The sequence below is a fragment of the Rhodnius prolixus genome, unplaced genomic scaffold (genome assembly GCF_049639745.1).
Source record: "Rhodnius prolixus isolate KJV_2025 unplaced genomic scaffold, Rpr scaffold_1, whole genome shotgun sequence".
Classification (NCBI taxonomy): Eukaryota; Metazoa; Arthropoda; class Insecta; order Hemiptera; family Reduviidae; genus Rhodnius; species Rhodnius prolixus.
Window position 1 is genome coordinate 66,010,639 of NW_027411581.1, and position 23,195 is coordinate 66,033,833.

General features: G+C 34.4%; 1 protein-coding gene across 6 annotated transcripts in view; it reads left to right on the forward strand.

Moving 5' to 3' along the window:
• LOC141446172 (uncharacterized) overlaps window positions 1-20,268 on the forward strand; it is a 159,694-nt gene extending 139,426 nt beyond the window's left edge. For 5 of the 6 annotated variants that reach the window (XM_074112647.1, XM_074112645.1, XM_074112642.1 and 2 more), the window contains 2 exons: window positions 14,904-15,018; window positions 16,850-20,268. In XM_074112647.1, coding sequence (XP_073968748.1) covers window positions 14,904-15,018; window positions 16,850-17,160 — 426 coding nt within the window. In that variant the 3' untranslated portion in view covers window positions 17,161-20,268. The remainder of the gene's footprint in view (window positions 1-14,903; window positions 15,019-16,849) is intronic. The other variant, XM_074112644.1, reaches the window with a different exon arrangement.
• Window positions 20,269-23,195: the final 2,927 nt, after the last annotated feature.

Below are 23,195 nucleotides of genomic sequence, written 5' to 3' on the forward strand. Positions count from 1 at the left end.
AAAACATTCTACAAAAAATTTCTCAAAAAAATAATCCATAAATGCAAACAATCTGAACATATCTCAAGTGTACACCACCTTTAACATTTAACGTTCCTCCCTCTGTCGTCCAATAGGTGGGAAGTATTCTGATGAATAATTCATGCGCTCCTTCCGCTTATGCCAATTTAGATGATACGTCAAGTAGAGTATAAGGGGAATATTTTAATAGAAACATCCAACAAAATTATCTAGGCAAATCTTGGATTTTCCACTAATGGAAATGCATTTTACGAAATATCACACTTAAAGATACTTGAGGGAAAGCTAAGAGAGAATCAACTACCAAAATTAGGTGCCATTGGACGGAGGCGACTAGCGAACATACTTTATTACTACTAAATTTCTCAAATTAATCACATTAAATAAAAATCAAAGGTTTAGATACCCGGGGATTGAACCCACTAAACCAAAAATACACCTTAGTTTTGCGGGTCTAGTCTTTTAACCGCTCGGCTATCGTGGCACCTATTAATTTTCTACTCAAAAGTACATGAATAAAAACTACTTTTCCGTTTGTTTTCTTTGAGGATAAACTTACATATTTTTTTTTATTTATGGTTACTTATAAGGGAGAGGAATGGTTGAACTTCTTTCTAAAGCATCATTTCAGAGTAATATATGGACTTGACAGCTATTAAAAAATTTATTTTTAATAAGAAGTTTCGAGACTAATCCATACTGAACATAATAGAAATTCCTGACAAATATCACTTCACTAAATAGTTGTTTACAGAAATTTGTAGGCGTTTTAAAAGAAATATCTTTTTGTATAGCTTATAAACCAACTCATAGGTTTAAGCTTTTTAGTTTATTATATATTGTAATAAATTTCCATGTATTGTTTAATTATCATGTTTAAAACAACTATAAAGTTTATACGAGGGTCGTTTGAAAAGTCCGTGCAAAAATAAAAACTACTTAATTTTTTGGGGTAAACCTTTTTTATTTTTCAACATAGTCTCCTTTTAGGCTTATACACTTCGTCCAACGCTGCTCTAGTTTGTTGATCCCTTCCGAATAATAGGATTTGTCTAAGTCTGAAAAATAGTCATTCGTTTCTGCAATCACCTCCTCGTTTGAATAAAATCTTTTTCCCGCCAGCCATTTCTTCATATTGGGCAACAAATAGTAGTCCGAGGGAGCCAAGTCTGGAGAATAGGGGGGATGTGAAACGAGTTGGAACCCTATTTCCATTAATTTTGCGACCACAACTGCTGAGGTGTGAGCTGGTGCGTTGTCGTGATGGAAAAGGACTTTTTTGTGGGCCAATCGTGGGCGTTTTTCTTGCAGCTCGGTTTTCAAACGGTCCAATAACGATGAATAATATGCACCTGTAATAGTTTTACCCTTTTCCAGATAGTCGATGAGGATTATTCCTTGCGAATCCCAAAAGACAGTCGCCATAATCTTTCCGGCCGAAGGAACGGTCTTCGCCTTTTTTGGCGCAGATTCCCCCTTGGTAACCCATTGTTTAGATTGTTCTTTGGTCTCAGGAGTGTAGTGATGTATCCATGTTTCATCCACAGTGACGAAACGACGCTTAAAGTCCTGCGGATTCTTCTGGAACAGCTGCAAACCGTCCTTGCAACACTTCACACGATTTCGTTTTTGGTCAAGCGTGAGCAATCGCGGCACCCATCTTGCGGATAGCTTTGTCATGTCCAAATGTTGATGCAAAATATTATGTACCCGTTCATTCGAGATGCCCACAGCACTAGCAATCTCACGCATCTTCACTCTTCTGTCTTCCATCACCATATCATGGATTTTATCAATGATTTCTGGAGTAGTAACCTCAACAGGGCGTCCAGAACGTTCAGCGTCACTTGTGCCCATATGGCCACTCCGAAAATTTTGAAACCACTTATAAACTGTTCTAATCGAAGGTGCAGAGTCACCATAATGTTTATCAAGCTTCTCTTTAGTCTCCTGAGGCGTTTTGCCTTTCATAAAGTAGTGTTTAGTTAAATCACTCGACTTCCTCGATTCAAACGAATGCCAAACACAAAGAAATAGACCGATCTGGCTGAAACTTGGTGTGTGTTCTTCCAAGAGATGCTATTAACTAAACATAACCTCGATACGCGCCAGTAGTGCTATCTCTCTGTCTTTGCACGGACTTTTCAAACGACCCTCGTATGTCAGTTTATTTCGTTTCTAAGCCCCCAGAAATATGCCAGTTTTACTGGCCTAATTTTTATATATTTTATGTAAAAAAACATCTATCTAAACAAGAAATAAGAACTAGAAAGTGTAAATATAAAAAACACAACTCGGCTCATCTCGGTGGTGTTCAAGTTCCAAATGTTTGTTCGGTGTTTTTAGGACAATATTTTCTGGAATTTCTTGGTTGAATACCGGGTTTTTGTTCGAAAGTCAAGTCGAGTTCGAAAACCGGTGGTATCACTGTATCTTGTTATTTGTTATACAGGTTTCAATCCTATTGATCATGGTGTGTGCACCCTCCACCAAGGACTTCAGCTCCAGCTATACGTCAACAGAGACGTCAATTTTGTAGAAAATTCATGTTGATAACAAAAAAAATTGAATAAAAAAAGAGAAAAAGAAAATTACCAGCTGACTGTTGACAATAGGATGTTCTTCAGTACATCTAATATTGGGACTTATAACTTTGGCTAGGTATTGTTATTTGGGGACCAAGTTTGAAACTAGAATCAAGATTTGTCCCTAGTAGGGCTGGGCTGTTGGTTGGTGGAGGAGGGGGCGCCCTTATAAAGTTACATATTGGTGGCCAACACCAGCTGTGTGCTTAGGGTTTTTCCACAAACTGTATGAGCAAAAGAAGGGCCCCCCCACACATTTCTGTTATCTCCCAACAGGTAAGGGGGATATATTTTATGAAATTTAGTTTGTTTGTTTCCACTTCCTGCAACAAAAAAAAACAAATATTAATTTTCAGTTAATATATTTACAATTTCATTTATTTGTAAGAACAGTAATGATCATACTTACTAATATCTTACTTAGAACTCTACTTAAAAATAAATTAACGATATTTACCTACCTACGTAAAGTTGTTTACCTAAAATTTTATGTCTACCAAGTACGAGGGAGGCTGAATTGAAGACTTATGTTGTCTCAAATAAAGCAATTGATCCAGCCAACTGGAATTAAAGCGATGTTTACGTCATTATTAAGCTAGAAATTATATTTAGCTCAATGAGCTGATTTAACAAAGCTAGATACCAGGATACAGTACATCAAATTATTTCGCTTGTTGTTATCTTTATTAACATTCATTTAATTTATTAATTAATATTTCAGCTAGGTTATGTCTTATAGCAAATAATTTTCTTTCCAGTTCTATTTTTTATTTAGGAGAGAAATTATTGTGAACATCTTTAAATTAAAAAGATTTATAGTTATTTATTTAACAAGTGTGGAAAGTAGTACTTTTCCTCACACGAGGCAGGGTTTGCACGCACGAGCGAGCGAAGCGAGGCTAGTGCAAGTGCAAATTGCCGAGTGTGAGGAAAATACTTTACACTCGAGTTAAATATTATATTTTTTCTGCAACCATTAGGGGTTATTAACTAAAAAAAAAAAAAAAACTAAACAGGAATCACTAGAATCCATTTTAAATTTCTATAAGGTAACACTATAACCTTTTTAACTGTTATAATTAAAAATATCTATTTATTAAAGTATTATTTTTATTTCTATATTCCTTTCAATTTTTATTTTATTTTTTAATATTCGTTTTTTAATTATTTAGTTACGTTAAATAAGCTTATTAAAGTTTTACAGAAAATATTTAATAACAAAACTTCTTATATCAAGGAAGCACAATAAAGTTTTTCCACTCACTAGCGAGGAAAGTGACACTAATGGGAATTTTTCCCCACTAGTGAGGTAAAGTTGGGCATTACACAGCTGATTTTAATTGTGTAATGAGAACATTCCTACATGGTTGCAGAAAAAAGTATTTTACTTTATATTACCTTTTTGAGGTTAATTAAGTCAGCTGTTCGAGAATGGTGTGTTTATGTTTATAAAATATCTTCAATTATTATTTTTGTTCTTTGCGTCACAAATAACATTTTTTTTTTTTGCAGTCAGAGGACCCTCCCCAAAAACGTGTATTTCTGGTGGAAAATTAATATTAAAAAAAACCGTTCACGAATTGAGAAAATAATAAATTTGATCTTAAATATATCTCGACAAATATTAGGGGTTATCGAAACGGGGTTAACTTCATTTTCTATAGTTTTTTATGTAGTTTTCATAGTCATTGTCAAAACCAGTGGGTCCTTCTGAAATCCCAAACAGGTTTTTAGCCTTGAACTCCACCAAAAATGAAGATACAGCATCGGGGGTGAAAAAATTTGAAATCTAGACACCCCCAAAAAAACATATAGTTTACTTTGTGGGTTTTTTCTAAATTCTGCTTTCCTAAAAAGTTATTAGCGATTGGTGCATTTTAAATGGGGATCACCCTGTAGATTCTATTCTATTCCATAGTTTGTTCCCATCAAGAAGATCAGTTACCCGTAACTTTTTAGAGAAGAAAGATTATTTTCAGTTAAGGTCATAATTTTTGTTTATCTATTTTTTTTGGCCAAGCTGATAAGACATTTTCAGGGCTAATACTTATTTATTGTTATAATTCAAACACTGTTAGCAACAAAGGTTATTTGTTGTGTCTTCTGTTTTACAGTAGGTACTCTCAAAGGGTCAAGGTGCACTTTCTGAACACGTGATCTCCTGCAAATTTTCTTTTTTTATTGATCATTTTCGCTAGGAAAAATTCCATGAAGGGCACTCGTATGGTTGAATAAAGTTAACTTCCTTCTTTTTTTAAAAAAAGTACTGATTCAGTAGAGTGTAGAAAGTATGCTTTGGGGGTATAAGAGTGGCTGGCTATATGATACAAGGTTGACTGATGATTGATGGCCATAAATAACTTAGGAGTATACAAAGAGAGAGAGAGAGAGAAGGAAGGATGGCGAGAGGTGGTGATTGAGTGGATGAAGAAACAAATAGGAGCTCAAAAAATAAAAATAAATAAAATAATATTAGACATAACAGGATTCTATGTATGATTGATAGACTCTCACAAAATAGATTAATCATGAACTTTTAATTAAATTATTCTAGCGATGACTAGCTTATACCAAGAAGAGCTAATAATGAATTAGAAAATGGACTTAATGTAACTGAGAGAGAAGTTTGATTGAAATAATGGGACAGAGAGGTTATTTTTTTGAAGTGAATACGTCTTTAAATTTGCTATCATATGGAGGCAATCCAAAAAAAAACTAATGATAACAAAATCGGGGGATACAGTTTGGCATTATAGTTTCGAATCTATCGTCTACATCCAAAATTAAATTAGACCACTGGATAGATAAAGGATCAAAGAATTCATTACGATAAGCGAGGACCGCACGCGGTGGAGGGGGAAGCGCCGCCATTTTGAGATCATTTTGCTGCGTATCGAGATTTGCAATTAGTATAACTTTTGACTCGGGAGAAGCTACGATGTTCGTTTAAGTTTTAATCGTCAGCTGTTGTCACAATCTATCGATTGTATATAAAACATTAGTGTAGTAAAATAGTGACAGTGAATATAATAAGGTGTTAGAATAAAAAAAATATATTATCAAAAATTATATAATGTCGGCCTATGCGCGTCGAAAAGCAAAAAACCAAATACAGAGATCGTATATACGGTTGGAAAGGGCTTCTAAAGAACAATTGAATGGTAATCATAAAACACCATATTACCGAGTCAAGCTGTGCCGTCGGGAACGTAAAAGAATGAATGCGGTTGAGCGGATCAACGACGGTGTCAGTACATCTGCAGCTGGGGCGGTTGAAATTATGCAAGTGGATGATGAAATCGCTTCTATATCGACAACGGACTGTATAGACATAGATTGTATTCGATCGTCGATTTGTTTCCTTGATTTCATCCTAAATACATAAATAAAAATATTTTATATAAAAAATATAACCCGTTACGTAAACGTATTCACGTACAACACACGGCCGGGTCCATCACACAGCCACACGTTATTTTTTTTTTCTGCGGTTTTGAGATGAAAAACAGGTGCTCAGATTTGTTTTGGTTGACCTTTTTCTCTCTCCATTTCAGGAGCCCCTTGACCTTGATAAGATAAGATATAAGATAAAATGGGACGGGACCTACGCCCCACGGCACCGCAGCCACAAAAGACTTATTGTGCCAGCCCCTTCTTAGTTCTAGTAAGCGAACCCTCCCCTCCTAAAGAGGTTGGAGGACCTTCCCTACTAGTTCTTTTTGCGCTACTATCTCCTTAGGCTTCAACGTTCCAAAGGTTTCATAGCGCAAACGCTCGATTGCAACGCAATCGAACAACAGGTAAGAGGCCGTTTCCTTCTCTTCCTGACATAATCTGCACAACGGCTCCGAGCAGATAAGCCCCACCTTGCGCACAGATGCTTCTTGAACCTACCGTGCCCCCGTGAATAGGCCTGTAATCAGAGTAATCTGATTTCTGCCCAAACACAGGGTCTCTTTGGTTCTTTGCTTACACACAGCCAAGGCAAGCAATAGTCTTGCTGTGTTTAACATATCACCCAGTTCTTTTCGTGCTCCCTCCAGATCTAATCTCTGAGAGCCGCACGAACCGAACCCCTGGTAATCCCCAGAACAGGCTCCGGACCGATGAAAGGAGTGTTAGCTCCATTCCTGGCCAGATTTCATTCCCTTCAAAACCCACATGACTCTGCACCCAGTCCAACCAAACTTTGTTGTTGTGCCGCGCCAGTAGTTCCAGGGCCTTCCTGCATTCCCAAACCAGGGAAGAGGTCATTCTGAAGGAGGACAAGAGCTTTCAGTGCAGTCTGGCTGTCCGAAAAGATATACGAATCTCCCTATTTCTAGGTTCCATCCGCAGGTTTTCCTCAGCACATAGTTCTAGTAAGCGAACCCTCCCCTCCTAAAGAGGTTGAGGACTTTCCCTACTTTTTGCGCTACTATCTCCTTCTGCCTCAGCGTTCCAAAGGTTTCATAGTGCAAACGCTCAAACAACAGATGAGAGACCGTTTCCTCCTCTTCCTGACATAATCTGCACAACGGTTCCAAGCTAATAAGCCCTAATTTAAAAAAAAAAAAGCAAAAACCTCAGCCTGGAAGACTGTGGCCGTATCTCCCACGAGATCTCTCAATGAGTACCTCGGGTTTAACCCCATACACTCCAGCTCCAGTCCCACAGTCCATCTTGGAGCCATCGGTAATGCCAAATGCCTCCCTTCTGGTACTGGTTCCCAATGATCTTGCTTAGAAGTGTTGGGAAAAAAATTGTGTTAGCTTCCACAAAGTATTTCTTAACGTGAAAGAGAAGCTAAAATCTATTAAATCGTCCAGAAGTAATTACTAATTTTTTATATAGGTCATCTGAAAGAAAAATCTTCAACATTCAACATTATTCAGCATTTATAGAAGATAAATTGGTTATGTAAAGTTGAGTAAAGCCAATCCTTTTACAGAAGATTTGAAACTAAAGTTTCCCAGAGGCTTCCATCCCCAATTTTGGTCCATTATTCTTCATGATTTTCCCCAGCCAGCCCAAACCTACCCTCGTCCGTAGAAGACATCCTACCCTCGTCCGTAGAAGACATTGTTGACCAACAAGTTTTGGGTTTTTGCTGGAGATATTTTCCTCAGTTAGATGTTAGTATACTTACACTAAATCATCTTCATTGTCAAGTAAAATATATTGTAGTAGTTTCAAGCTCGTGAAGTACGTGCTCGAAATGGTAATAGCAAGTTTTGAGCCAACCCAAGTTTATGTAACAAGTTTGTTACTTTCCAGGAAATAAAATGAGAATGCTGGGCAGTGGTGGGGGAAGGAAGTAAACCCTTCTCAATTTTCTACATCAGAAATGGGGGAGAAGAGCGTGCAGAAACATGTTCTCACCATATTTCAAAGCACGTAATGGACTTAAATTAAGTAAAATACTTAAAGGGACTTATTATGAACTCATTAAAAAAAACTTCTTGTAGATTATGGAGAGAAGTAAATAAATTTTACGCCTCCTTAATACAGCGGCTAAATTAATAAGTTTAAGATCTTTTCTTTTCCATTTTCTTTTTTAAATTGGCTCTCTTAATTTCCTCTTAACTTACAAAAGTTTTTTAATAAAATTGTTTTTTTTTAGATTTTCTTTTTTTTCTCGTATTTTTCATAAATATTTAGTTTTGCCGTAGAGTGAGCTAGTATCAACATTTACCCATTTATCCCTTATTCTCTTTCTCTTTAGTCCCCATTTCCTATTCAAGGAGAAATTCTTTACTGAAAGAGAATTGAAGTGGTGTAAGCAAAAAACAAAAAAAAAAAGAGAGAAATAGTTATTTATTTAACAAGTGCGGAAAGTAGTACTTTTCCTCACACGAGGCAGGGTTTGCGCGCACGAGCGAGCGAAGCGAGGCCAGTGCAAGTGCAAATTGCCGAGTGTGAGGAAAATACTTTACACTCGAGTTAAATATTATATTTTTTTCTGCAACCATTAGGGTTATTAACTAAAAAAAAAAAAAAACTAAACAGGAATCACTAGAATCCATTCTAAATTTCTATAACCTTAACCACTATAACCTTTTTAACTGTTATAATTAAAAATATCTAATTATTTATTAAAATATTTTTATTTCTATATTCCTTTCAATTTTTATTTAATTTTTTTAATATTCGTTTTTTTAATTATTTAGATAAAATAAATTTAAATAAGCTTATTAAAGTTTTACAGAAAATATTTAATAACAAAACTTCTTATATCAAGGAAGCACAATAAAGTTTTTCCACTCACTAGTGAGGAAAGTGACACTAATAGGAATTTCTCCCCACTAGTGAGGTAAAGTTGGGCATTACACAGCTGATTTTAATTGAGTAATGAGAACATTCCTACATGGGTGCAGAAAAAAATGATTTACCTTTTTCTACAATTCCTCCATCGTTCGCCATTACCTAAACATCATCACTTGTTTTGTTTCTTTTCTTCTTTCTTCTTATTAAAAGGTGTGTACCATTACAGCTTTCGTAAACTCTCAGAACTCATGTAAAAATGGCATAGTTATGCTAAACATGCTGCATCCAATCTCGAAACGCGTGCTCAAATTAGCTCATTCTTCCTTCACTCAGCAACACCTCTTAAGATTGTTTCACTTCTTAGGAATTCCTGATTTTTCACAATTTTCTCTCTTTGTCTTTCTGAAAATGTACTTCGAAACACAGTGGTTAAAATTAGTTTTTACGAATATATAGGTTTCGTGATCGTATATTGTTAACTTAGGATTCAAGATTGGCGAGGAATCGGTCAAATAAAAAACAAACTCGTCTTCTAACTAAGTCAGTTTCTAACTAACTAGTTACTGTAACTCAACCAACCCGCATAGCCACGCCCTGAAGAGGACAATATATTTGTCGAAACGTTGGCAAGAAGATGAGTTTGTTTTTTATTTGACCAATTCCTCGCCAATCTTGAATCCTAAATTAGTTATTACATTCCGTGATTTGAAGCCCACAATTTAAAAGATGACACAACACTTATCGCGAAAAGAAGGGACCTGACCACGCGGCAACAGAAGAAATATTTTACGTTTGAAAGAGTGGTTGTGAGGGAAAATAAGCTGAATTTAAATGAAAAATAAGTCGAAAGAATCGTGACATTCAGCAAAAGAAGGTACTTTTTTTACAGAAAATCATATTGATTCTCTGAGTAATACATAGGTTACCTCCAGATAGTTTTCAAATTGAGGAAAATTAAGAAATAAAGTTACTTTAAGGGAAGTGCTAAGAATAGCATATTTCGCTCGTATTCCACTCAAGGATGAGCTTTTGGGATAGAGTTATGAAGATTTACACCGTACGCAAGTTTAATTTTCAAACTGCAAAAGTGATGCTGCAAAAAAAGCAACAATTGCAGATTATGCCTAGCTCTGAGGCAAAAAATTATAGTAAAAGGGGTAGTAACCAGTGAAAATCAGCACCAATATAATATAAGAAGCAAAATAAAATGTTTACTTACCTTCGACAAGGTTAAAAAAATCTGTTTTACTTCTGAATCTTGCTTCCATAATAATCTTTAATAACATCCCAGTGAATATAATACAGTTGGAAATTTAAAAAAATTAGATAATTTTAAAAAAAAAAATTGTAATAACCAACTGTTTTTATAGTTTAAAAGAATTGATTGAGGTTAACTGGGCGACCTGTAGATTTTGAACTGAAGTGAACAGTGTTGTTGTATTGTCAGGTTATAGTACAGTGTTGGTTCAGTTTGTAAATTATGTATATTTCTTTTATTTATTTCACAATCATTTAAAAATTTTGTTTATTCAATTATGATGACTCGAAATATTTTGATTTTGTATTTTTATAAGTTCAGGCAATAAATAAATAAATTAAAAATTTAATAAAAAATTCTCTTTGGCAAGAAAGATTGGTATTTTTAATAATTGTTGTTTTACCAATTTGCCTTATATTTTACGAAGCCCCTCCCCTATCTTTCTTTAAGGCTCTAAAAATTCTCTCGGCTGTGGTTATCTTATTATTTATTCATTTGAATCAATCTTCTTCATTAAAATTACCTCCCGGACAATTGTAGTTGACTACTTGCTCCTAATTCTCACGATTGACATCATGAATTATAAGTAACATATTTTTTCATTTTTACGTACACTCCAATTTTTTGAAAAAAAAACCAAAAAAAAACACTTTTACAAACTCAGGGGACCTCAAATCTGAAATTACTTGGCTACAACATCTCTCGCTACAAACAAAGTAGAAGAAAGAGAAAAATATGATGAAATGACAAAATTCAGTTTATATTGTTCTAATGTATACTTACAAAAATTGGTGAATAACTAACAATCTAATAATTTAAAAAAAAACAAAAACTATATTTTTAGTTGATGAAAAACTAGGAAAATTGAATTACGATGTTGGTGAAAATGTAGGATATTTTCTTTGGCTGGGAAAAGAAGAAGAAAATTCAATAAAATCATCCCTTTTAATTGAAAGACTAGATTGAGATGTACGATATGGATAAGAGTTTGACCAGGTGTAGGTGATAAACATGGGCAAATAATATCCCGAGGGAATATAGTTTGTATTGATTTATGGTGGTTTGGGTATTAATCTTGTATTAGTCTTAAATAAGCAATCAGACGTCAATTTATTAGTCAATTAGCTCAGTAATCAACAGATCGTTATCTTATATTATTGAATATTTCATTTTTTTTGAGTTCTGTAATCAGCAAATCTAAGTCTTTGAATCGTTAGTAAAAGAAAAGTCACAGAATTTTTAAATAAATTCCATTATTACTGAGTTTTCCTAAGCAAAAAAAGTGAAACTGGGATATGAAAATTACTAACTAAGCCATCCACTCTTTCATAAAGAGTAGACGGGAAAGATCTGGGATTGTCCCCCAAACGCCCTAAGGTGGATCACCTAGGATCACCTTTACAGAGAAAAGCCTGGACAGATTGGATAGACCCTATCCATCAAGATTTGGTGGTCACAAAAAAAAAAAAAAAAAAAACTTGGGATGGAACGCGATGACACTATTCCGTTTGCAGATGGAGAAGAGTCTTATTCATTTCCCGACTACCAAGCTATTGTTCAAACATTCACATTCCTGGATAGCTACCAAATGTTGAGGGAAATTATAGTTTCTTTAGAAACCAGTCAGATTTAAGGCATTAGATTAGATTCCAGAAGGTCGGCCTTCAAAGCCTTCGCCACCCATTGGATCTATTACGGCTCCCATTACCCTAGGAGCTTGCCATCCAAGCCCAACCGTTTTTATCAGACTCCTAATCCTGGAGAGCGGCTCCTGTGAGTGGTGTAGCTCGCAGGCCTTTGGTTTTTCCTCCCCGACTAGTAACATCCTTAGCCAAACTAGCCCTTCGCAATGACATAACACATGCAGTGCGGCTTCCTCCTCCTCCTAACAGGACCTACAAGTGAGCCTGCAGTAGCCAGATTTGAGGCATTCTCTTAGGTCTTAATTTGCAGCCAGCCTATCTGTTTGTCCAGTTCAGCATAACTCAAAATTGAGTTTAAATTATAAATTTTATTTCTCTACCAACAAAGAACAGGGTTAATAAAGTTTTGATCAATTTTCAGCAAATTTTCTAACCCCTAAAGCACGATTTTATAGAATAATACGAGGGTCGTTTGAAAAGTCCGTGCAAAAATAAAAACTACTTAATTTTTTGGGGTAAACCTTTTTTATTTTTCAACATAGTCTCCTTTTAGGCTTATACACTTCGTCCAACGCTGCTCTAGTTTGTTGATCCCTTCCGAATAATAGGATTTGTCCAAGTCTGAAAAATAGCCATTCGTTTCTGCAATCACCTCCTCGTTTGAATAAAATCTTTTTCCCGCCAGCCATTTCTTCATATTGGGCAACAAATAGTAGTCCGAGGGAGCCAAGTCTGGAGAATAGGGGGGATGTGAAACGAGTTGGAACCCTATTTCCATTAATTTTGCGACCACAACTGCTGAGGTGTGAGCTGGTGCGTTGTCGTGATGGAAAAGGACTTTTTTGTGGGCCAATCGTGGGCGTTTTTCTTGCAGTTCGGTTTTCAAACGGTCCAATAACGATGAATAATATGCACCTGTAATAGTTTTACCCTTTTCCAGATAGTCGATGAGGATTATTCCTTGCGAATCCCAAAAGACAGTCGCCATAATCTTTCCGGCCGAAGGAACGGTCTTCGCCTTTTTTGGCGCAGATTCCCCCTTGGTAACCCATTGTTTAGATTGTTCTTTGGTCTCAGGAGTGTAGTGATGTATCCATGTTTCATCCACAGTGACGAAACGACGCTTAAAGTCCTGCGGATTCTTCTGGAACAGCTGCAAACCGTCCTTGCAACACTTCACACGATTTCGTTTTTGGTCAAGCGTGAGCAATCGCGGCACCCATCTTGCGGATAGCTTTGTCATGTCCAAATGTTGATGCAAAATATTATGTACCCGTTCATTCGAGATGCCCACAGTACTAGCAATCTCACGCACCTTCACTCTTCTGTCATCCATCACCACATCATGGATTTTATCAAATGATTTCTGGAGTAGTAACCTCAACAGGGCGTCCAGAACGTTCAGCGTCACTTGTGCCCATATGGCCACTCCGAAAATTTTGAAACCACTTATAAACTGTTCTAATCGAAGGTGCAGAGTCACCATAATGTTTATCAAGCTTCTCTTTAGTCTCCTGAGGCGTTTTGCCTTTCATAAAGTAGTGTTTAATCAACACACGAAATTCTTTTTCGTCCATTTTTTGAAAATCACTCGACTTCCTCGATTCAAACGAATGCCAAACACAAAGAAATAGACCGATCTGGCTGAAACTTGGTGTGTGTTCTTCTAAGAGATGCTACTAACTAAACATAACCTCGATACGCGCCAGTAGTGCTATCTCTCTCACTTTGCACGGACTTTTCAAACGACCCTGGTATATTCAAGTTATTAAATACTACACAGAAAATGAATGCAAAATAATTTCATTGAATACAAGGCTGCTCCCTATATCTCAAAGTGTGAGTTAGACAATGCATTGTAACATGACGTAGACCAGCGTTTCCCAACCATTTTTGGCTCGCGTACCACTTGGTAGTACATAATGCTACATTGTACCACTTCTTAAAAATGATTGTATTTCGTGAAATTTGTTATTCCCGAGTGTGTTATTTTATTATTATTATCTTTATTTGTGTAGAGTTGCAATGTATCTTTTACGAAATGAGTTCAAGTTATGTTCACTTCACAAACTTTGTAAAGTGTAAGATCTTAGTTTTAAAACTTTTTTTAAATAATAAAAAATTACTTACATATTTTTCTCTTCAAAATTATCAATTAATTTACAAAGTTCTTCTTTAGGATTATTATATTTGTGCCCAAATCTTCTAAATTAATTTCTTTTAAGCATTCAACTAACTGTAAGTACCAATTAAATTTAATGTTGCTTGGATAGAGGTTACCAAACGCAATGCAATCTAAAGTCTCTTTAAGCAGATTTTTTACATAGTTATCATTTAAGTTCTGTCACATCGATAATTCTATTAAATTTTCTTTATCTTTTATCGATGATCATGTAGCTTTACCTAAAATTTTCTTTATAGAAGGGGTTTGAAATCCAATTTGTGTTTTCGAGTTTTGGGAAAATACTCCATGAAAAACTATTTTAATCCTGTTAAATGTGCTATTATATTTTCTCGTATATTTTGAGACAGACCATCCTTATTTTACTGCACATATTAACAACTTTACTGTATAATTTTAATTTATTATAGGAAAAAACGTTTCTACGGTATTTTTATGATTAATTTTGTTTTTTTTATTTTTTATGCCCGCCATTATTGATTATTTTTAGCGTACCACCAACCGGCAACTCGCGTACCACAGGTTGGGAAACGCTGACGTCGATCGTAAATCATTATTAGCAAGTTAGATATACCAGTTGAAACTTGGCTCGGAAATTTAAAGGAAAATCAGACACCTAGAAACAAACAAGCATTGGATAACAGCTGGTGACAATTGCTTTAAACCTGGCTTAATAATGAGAAGGTTAGAAAGTCTATTTTATTGTTACAATAATAATAAATTTTAGTTGTTCCATTGATTGTCGACTATGAACTTACCTTCCACAACTTCAGGTTATTCCTTGATGTAAATCACTCTTATTTTAGAATTATTATAATGTAATAAGATAGTAAACAAATTAACTAATTAAAACCAATTTTTTACTGCACAAGGTTATGTAAATATATTTACCACAAATTCAGTTGTGATTTTTCTAACATTTAAACAAAAAATTAAGCTATTTTTTTTTGTTTTATTATTATTAATAGGAAAGCGACTTCCACTACATGGTGGGACCTGTACGGCGAGCTTGCAGTTGGGATAAGGCATGCATCTGGTGTGGAGTACCCTTGCTGATTGCTGGAGTCATTGCTGTACTTGTAGGTCAGTCAGTAAATCTAATTTAATAAATAAAATATATATTTCTAGGTTCTGTAGAACGTAATCGTTTTTTTTTTAAATATTTGAATGTGTATGGTGGTGTTGCATGTGGGTTCGTTAAACCCTCCTACCTCCAAAAAGAAAAAGGAAAAAGCCCACCAACTCCAGAGCTGTGCGAAAGAAATGGTTGCCCGCAGATGTCAGATTTCAGAGGACACTAAAAACAGTTCAAAAAAAATGTATTTTTTTTTTTAAAAAAAAAGATTATTCAGTCTGCAAAAACCTATTCAGAATATGGGACTTCAGAAATATTACCCATAAAATCATTATATAATCATAATCCCTGACCTGGAAGTATCACTAAACCATTTTTATCTTCAGTTTTTCACGGATTTCCTGGCAAACTGAACGAGCTTAACTGAGTAGCTACAAGTGATAGCTATTGCATCTAAATTTACGCCCTTGACAATACTTCTCTAACATTCCCCGCACTATAGTTCCTTCCATATGTTTTTACAAGTCGATCGCAGGCTAGCGGATACGCTTAAATAGTATGCATCTCTTACAAGTTCATCGTGACGACATATCTTGTTCAATATCCATAACTAGAGGATGTTTCTTCCTCACAAATCTCTGAAAAGCAAATAGTTTTTATACAGTCGATTTGTTTAAAGCAGAGGACTACTTCTGCTGTTATTTTACACTGTTTTCGGAGCTGTGACGCGTCCGTCCCGCGTCATCGTAAGAAGTACTGTACATGAGCGACGCAGCGCTTTGCGGCCCACCGCCACATATGGTACTTCTCTCACTGACGTATCAATGAAAGAGATGCCCCTTGCGGAAGTGCGGCGAGGGCCGGATAAATGTCCTCAGGGCATGTAGCCCGCGGGCCGTAGTTTGGGGACCCCTGGTTTAAAGTAAAGGTTTCGGCCTTCAAAAGTTAGAACATCTATCGACACTTTAATCTTGAATAAGTTTCGGCCATAGGTTTACGCCAATGTGCCAGCGCTGTCCTAATCCAGGTATTCGAAATACACGAATTTCGGAAAAAGCTAAATTCATTATCTTGGACTATATTTAATACTAGCTGTTATCCGTTGTTAGATATTTAGTTTTATCCTTATTATCTATTAGTCGCATGTTACTTTCAGCTTGTTCCATGGATATGAAAGATTCTTTCTTTGGTATCAAAGATGTTGGATTATTGTACAATTAGGATTTGCGCGTCTTATACTTACTTACTTCCCTGGTGCAACAGCCCGGGTCGGGCCTTGACATCCAAAAGAAAATAGACCCCAATCGTCCCTATCCAAAGCCTTAGACCGCCAATTCCGAGCACCCAGCCTGGTTGCATCCCTTCCAACTTGGTCCATCCATCGAGCCTTCGGGCGTCCAACCTTTCTGGTACCGATGACACTGTAGTTCAAAGATTTCTTCGACATTCTGACGTCTTCCTTCCTCAGAACATGTCCCACCCACCGGAGCCTATCAATGCGGATTACTTGCACTGCGCCGTAGTATCTTGAAATTTATCGTAGAGTTCTTGGTTTATGTCTCCTTCTCCATTCACCATTAACTTGCATCTTATTATTAAACAAATTCTATCCTTGTTTTCCTTCCTGGCAACCAGGCTGAAAAGTTCACATGAGAGGGCGTCTTCCTTCCTTAATTCTCGACGGCATTTGAATTTATCTTTCATTTATGATCCAGCGGAAAATAGATAGCCGTTGTCCAATTAAATGATGAAAACAAAAGGCCTTCAAAAAATAAAATTTGATTTAATTGGTTTCATTATCAAGTTGTTAAAATGCCATAATTTTTTTTTCTCTTTCAGGTCAACTAGTTCCGCCACGAGAGCCTGTGGTTGCTCGGCGAGGTTCTTTAGCATATCTAGATAAAAAAGCTTTGATCTACAATTCCCGTCTAGAACTTTGCCGTCTAATTGGTTTGGGCGCCCTCTGTGCAGCTGCCCTTATGATTATACTGTCATTTCTTATATCAGCATATTCCGGACCGGCACCGGACTATTCACCAGTAATTTCAGCAGGTCAAGGAGGCGGCGCTACGGGCACTGGAGGTATACCTTTATCTGGCGTTATCACGCATGTACAACCACAGCAAGGTGTACAGTCGGCCAGAAGATAAACAGTGGTACTTGTACATGCCATTATAAATTTAATTTTTTTTTTTTTTTTTTTTTTTTAAGAGCATTAAACTTGGGTCAAAAGAAATGAAAAGTGGCCCGTAAGAAGTACGTACGCCTTGGATAGCAAGTCTAGTATAACCTGTTATTTAATTTGTTATTTCTACAGAATCATTGTTACATTTTTTTGTTTGTTCATTTTGTCAAAAATGTTTTTGAATAACCAACATTTTGGAAGGTAATAACTAGGTTTAAATTTGTAGCAACTTGTTATCCATGGTATAAAATTTGAAATCGACACTGAAATTCATTACAAAGATATTTCCTTCCGCCCCCCCTTCCAAAAAAAGTCACTTTGAACAATTTATACAGTATTCTTACAATATAATGAATTTTTTTTTTTTTAAATATTCAGGGTGAACCAGTAAGTATCGTCCATAGGCCTACTGTGTGTAGTACATCTAAAGTGGAGTTCTTGTGTGACGTCACTTTAAATTTTAAGACATCCTACTTTAAAAATTGACTACTGGTGCCATCTAAAAGAGTTTTCAATGAATTAAACAACTTGATAACTAACACTTTTGAGTGCTCGGTAACAAGTTTTCTTGTAAAAACAAACGTAATTTCTCTTTTACGAAGATAAAAGGAATCCTGGAAAAATGATATACCGCGTTAGAAAGCCCATTAAACGAGGAAACTTTTACATAAAAAGTGGCCAGCACCTAGGTCTGTTAATGATCCCGTAAGAGGGCCTAATGAGTTTTCTTAAAAAATGTCGATTTCTTTTATTTTTTCCAGTATCCAGGAGGAAGATTGAGGCTGTTTGGAGACAGCATAACTTATGCTTCGAAATGGTATCAATTTTTCAGAAAATTTATCTACCTTTCTAATCATGTCATCAGAATCGAATTCGGACTAAAACTTTCTGAGTAATAACATTTTTATTGCGAAAAAAAGGTAATGATTTTTTTTAAAAAAAATTAAAGTGACGTCACTCAAGAACAGAGGAAAATATGAAGTTGGCCAATACGTCATTGACCTCCACTTTAGATGTACTACACACTGTAGGCCTGTGGACAATACTTACTGGTCCACCCTGTATATACGATATTAAATTGAAATTTGTTCCTTTGTTAAAAATTTAAGTAATTTCAAACACTTGAAATATATTTTTTTAATAAAAATAATTTGTTAGACATTATTGAAAATTTCTTTTTTAATGAATTCCTAACAATCTTGAGCAACTTTCCTAATTAAAGTTGGAAAAAGTTTTTCACCATTTCATGAACACAAAAATTGTGAAAAGAAAGAAGGTTATTAAGTGTTATAATAAACGCAATGGATTCTTGATCTTACAGCAATCATATTTAATAAGTTTCCATCTTAATACTACGATAAATCAAATATAAACGGTAATTTTGCATTCTTCTTAGAGTGCAGGTCCTACCTAGATAATGTTGTGTGGAGTAGATGTTTGGTTTATGAGGAGTGGGGGAACCGGTCTGGTTAGCGTTCAAGGTCAGTACAGCCATAACCGAGCAAGAGATCCCTTCGTCTGTTGCGCAGCGGATTATCATAAAGTTTTTTAACCAATGAAGGGCGTTAAACCGTCGGAAATTTTAACTCATTTGCGGGCACAGTTTTGGGAGACAGTACACTGACTTCAGAAAAGGTGTGTTTGCGTGGGTGAGAGAATTTAAGGGCGGACGAGAACCGGGTTGAAAACGAAAGTCATGATCGACGCGCCTCAAGGACAAGCCTTTACATAGATGACAATATTCGTGCCATTCAAGAGCTTATTGAACGTGATCGCCCACGCAAACACACCTTTTCTGAAGACAGTGTACTGTCTTCCAAAACTGTGCCCGCAAACGAGTTAAAATTTCCGACGGTTTAACGCCCTTCATTGGTTAAAAAACTTTATGATAATCCGCTGCGCAACAGACGTAGGGACCTCCTCTTGCTCGATCACGGCTGTACTGACGTCAATGGCGACGTTGAACGCTAACCATAACTTCTCATAAACCAAACATCTACTCCACACAACATTATCTAGGTAGGACCTGCACACTAAGAAGAATAGCAAAATTACCGCTTATATTTGATTTGCCCTCGTATTTTGTTTTAAAGAAAATTGATTTTTGGAAACATTTATTAAACAAATTTTATGTAAATGTAAAAAAAGGTTAAAACAGAAATTAAAAATATCTGGTAACCAATTTCAGTCGTCATTAGTACAAAAAAAAAAAAAATAATAATAATCTCGTGTTATGTGCCATATAATGAGTGATTTCGCTGCAAAAGAAAAGGAAAACAACAATATAAATTTTTAATGTTTTTCCTCATTCCAGGAAAATGTGCACCAGCTGTTCGTAGGTTTTAACCATACATATCTAAATAGTGCAGTTTTTTACATATTAAGAGCACAGTTTCTTTTTTCTTTTAATTGAAATACACAATTTTGTCTGCACATTTTGTATCACTTCTTTATTATTAATTACAAAAACAAAGGTTTAACCAATTTGTATTTCTCTTTAAATGTGCTCTATGTGATAAAAAAAAAAATATTTTTCTCTAATAAACGTTAAATAAAGAAATTTTAAGGCTTTAAACTAAACAAAACTAAATAAATGAATGAATACATAAATATTAATTTAAAAAAAGAAGAAAATTGTTCCTACACAAGGACCAGTTTTACCAACCTCATCATCCCCCGTTAAAATGACAAAAACACACACGAGTAAAATGAAAAATAAACAGTCTAAACTAGTGATTCGAGACATTAGTAACATTTCCAATTACACCAAAATGAAAATTATAATGAAATTGTTAATTGTTTCTTTAATGTATACAAATGGGAGGGGGCAGGCGTTTCTGGTTTTTTGTAACTGAAAATTATTGATTTTCCATCAAAGTCTGACTTCATAGTCCCCATTATTTGATGCAGAATTCGTAAAAATAAAAATAAAAATTATCAGAGTTACAATAATATTCTAACACCAATTATTTATTTATTTTTATTGTTTCTTTAATTAAATTTGTTCTGTCCAGCAAGAGATTATGAGCGTGTTGGTGAAAAACCCCTCAACTAAAAAAAAACAAAAACAAAACTGAAATCAAGGGAGGTTTTATGTAGTGTTATAAGATTAATCCAGTGTACTTATTATTTATTTGAAAAATGTTTAATAGTAAGTATGATTTTCCCCCCTATTTATGACTCCTTAAGTTGGGATTAAACATGGACTGAAAAATTAAACAATTACTTTACTTAAAAATTGAATCTGAAAATAATGCACAAGTCATCAAGTACATTCAGATACAGTCGACTATCGATAAATCGAAATCCAAGGGGCTACAAGAAAAATTCGATTTATCGAGACTTCAAATTATCAAGAAGAAAAGAAAAAAATCGAATTATAAAGAGTTTTTATTATGCATATTTGATGTACATACATATGTACATTGAAAATACGTATGTGCTTACCTAAATTTTAGACATATGTACATATGTACGTATCTAGCCTCAAGTAAAAAAGTAAAAATAAGGAAAACGACAAAAAAATTACATATGTATTAACATTTCAATAAATAATAACATATGTATATAACTAATTAAGAAAATGAAGAACAGTTTTTTGTTTCAATGTGGCTTGGCTTAGTCAAGTGACTTAGAATTGTAGAAAGCGTTGATGGTGGAATATTGAAAGTTTTGGCGATATCTTTTTGTTTCGAACCACTTTCCACGGCCGCGATAATTTTTTTTTTTTTTTTTTGTGGGACACAGTAAAGGAGACGTACTTCCCATCGTGACAAACTAGGAAAGAGAATTGGAAAGTTAAACTGGGCTGAAAGGAGGGAAACATTACGCAGGAAATGAGCAATAAGCGGAAAATGAGAAGTAAACATTACTAGGGAAAATTCGAATTATACAGAGGGGAAGCAATTGTAGAGCGTTCTCTTCCCCAATTGTTAAGCAAAAAAGATTTCGAGTTATCGAGCGTACACGAAATACACTGCATTTTTTCGATTTACCGAAGTTAACAGCTGTAGAGTTTGAATTATCGAAAAATTCGAATTATCGAGCCTCGACTGTATTATTTTCCACTACTTCTAATCTTTTATAAATCTCAACTTCAAAATTCTACATCTAATAACACTAAAAATCTTGTCGAAAAGTAAGATCTGCAGCTTTGTTATAACTTACGTAAATGTAAACATAGCTAACTTTTCTTGAAGTTATATTGTGATAAAGCAATTATAGCGAAAAACTTTGAAACTACATTGCTTATGGAAGGTTTATTGTCTACTTTTAAGGTTATTAAAAATTGTTTACTGAAATAACGTTAAGGTTACATTAAATCAAATTTTCAAGTTCCACACTGAGGTAAAGAAAGATGTAAAAAAATACAGAACATTTTTAGAAATTATCAGAATTTTAATAAACACAATTATTGTTTTCAAAGGTGCTCTTTATACATTAAAAGGAATAAAAAAAAAGAAGCACTTAAGTGCTGTTAATGATTGTAATTTGATTCACGTATTCACGTAACAATTTGTATAAAATGTATTCTATAATAATAGTTTGCTTAAAATTTATTACAAATTATAATTATTATATCAAAATTTATTGGTGCCTTTAAAGATATTTATTGAAAGTTTAAAAACAAAATTTTTCATTTTAAATTACCAACAGCTGGAAAGAATAACCATTACTCATGAGATTAACTCTTTCAAAACATACTCGTAGAAAACTGATTAAAAGTACCAGAAACGTCCATACCCCTCTTATTTTACAAAAAAAAAAAAAAAAATGATATTTTATAAATTGATACTTTATATTTGTATATTTTTATAAAAATCTTATATTATGCCCATTTAAATTGCATTATATTAAGAAATTGTTAAATATATAGTATAATATAAACTAAATATGTATTAAAAATTTCTGAGCATATTATGTGTTGTCTCATGCATATTTTTAACATTTCCAAATAGATGTCTAATTATGTGTAAATATATACTCTTATAATAAAACCATTACAGTTTATACTATAATTGCACGTCTACATTTATAGATTTTTCTTTAATTGTGATGCTCGTTGTATTATACATATTCGTAATATCAATATATTACAAATTACAATATGAAATGACTATGATATTCTACGGAATTGTATATTTATATCGTATAATTTTTTATATGCTGTATTATAAAATTTTTTTGTTACTTTATATGCCAAAAAAAAAAAATATAAATATATATTACCGTTGAATTTTTCATCATATTTTCCCTACTTGCTGATGATACCCATTGGGAAATTAGGTCAAATATTTTATAAGAAAATATAAAAAGAATCAATTTTTGGGGTCAAGAAGTAGTCTTCAAATAGGTTATCTGCTTATAGCGCCAAAGAATACCTCTGAAATCAAAGAAAAGCCACAACTGAAGTTCTGATTATTTTGTTTGTCTTGAATTTATTTTGTTAATCAACTTTGCCGAAAAGTTTACTTGAATAGAAATAAGTTTTACACTAACTTAACTTGGATATTTCTGAGATTTCAGCGCTGAAGAACAATTCTGGTAATTGAATTTTCTCAACAAACATTTGACATTTCTTTTGTAATAAAAACTGTCTTCCTCTGAATTCATATTCATCTTATTATCTTATTGAAAATTTGCAAGTGTACCTGGAAACTTTTGGCGCTGATGAAGCTTACTTCTTGAGGCGTTTTTTTTTTTTTTTTTTTAAAGTAAGTACCGTATTGAAATGAAAGAAAAACAAGTAGTATTTTTCAGAATAATTTTATTTTTACTTGAAACCCTGGATTACCTTAATTTACTTTTCTACATAATTGCCACTAATATTATGGCACTTATCGTATCGTACAACCTGCTTTTGAATAATCCCATTCTCATATAAGTCTGCCAGCTGATTTTGACCCATCAGTCCATCACTGCAACACGTTCGTTGTGACCTCATCGTCGTATTATGTGTTATGTTTCATCTTTTATTCTGTTTATTAGCACAGGAATCTT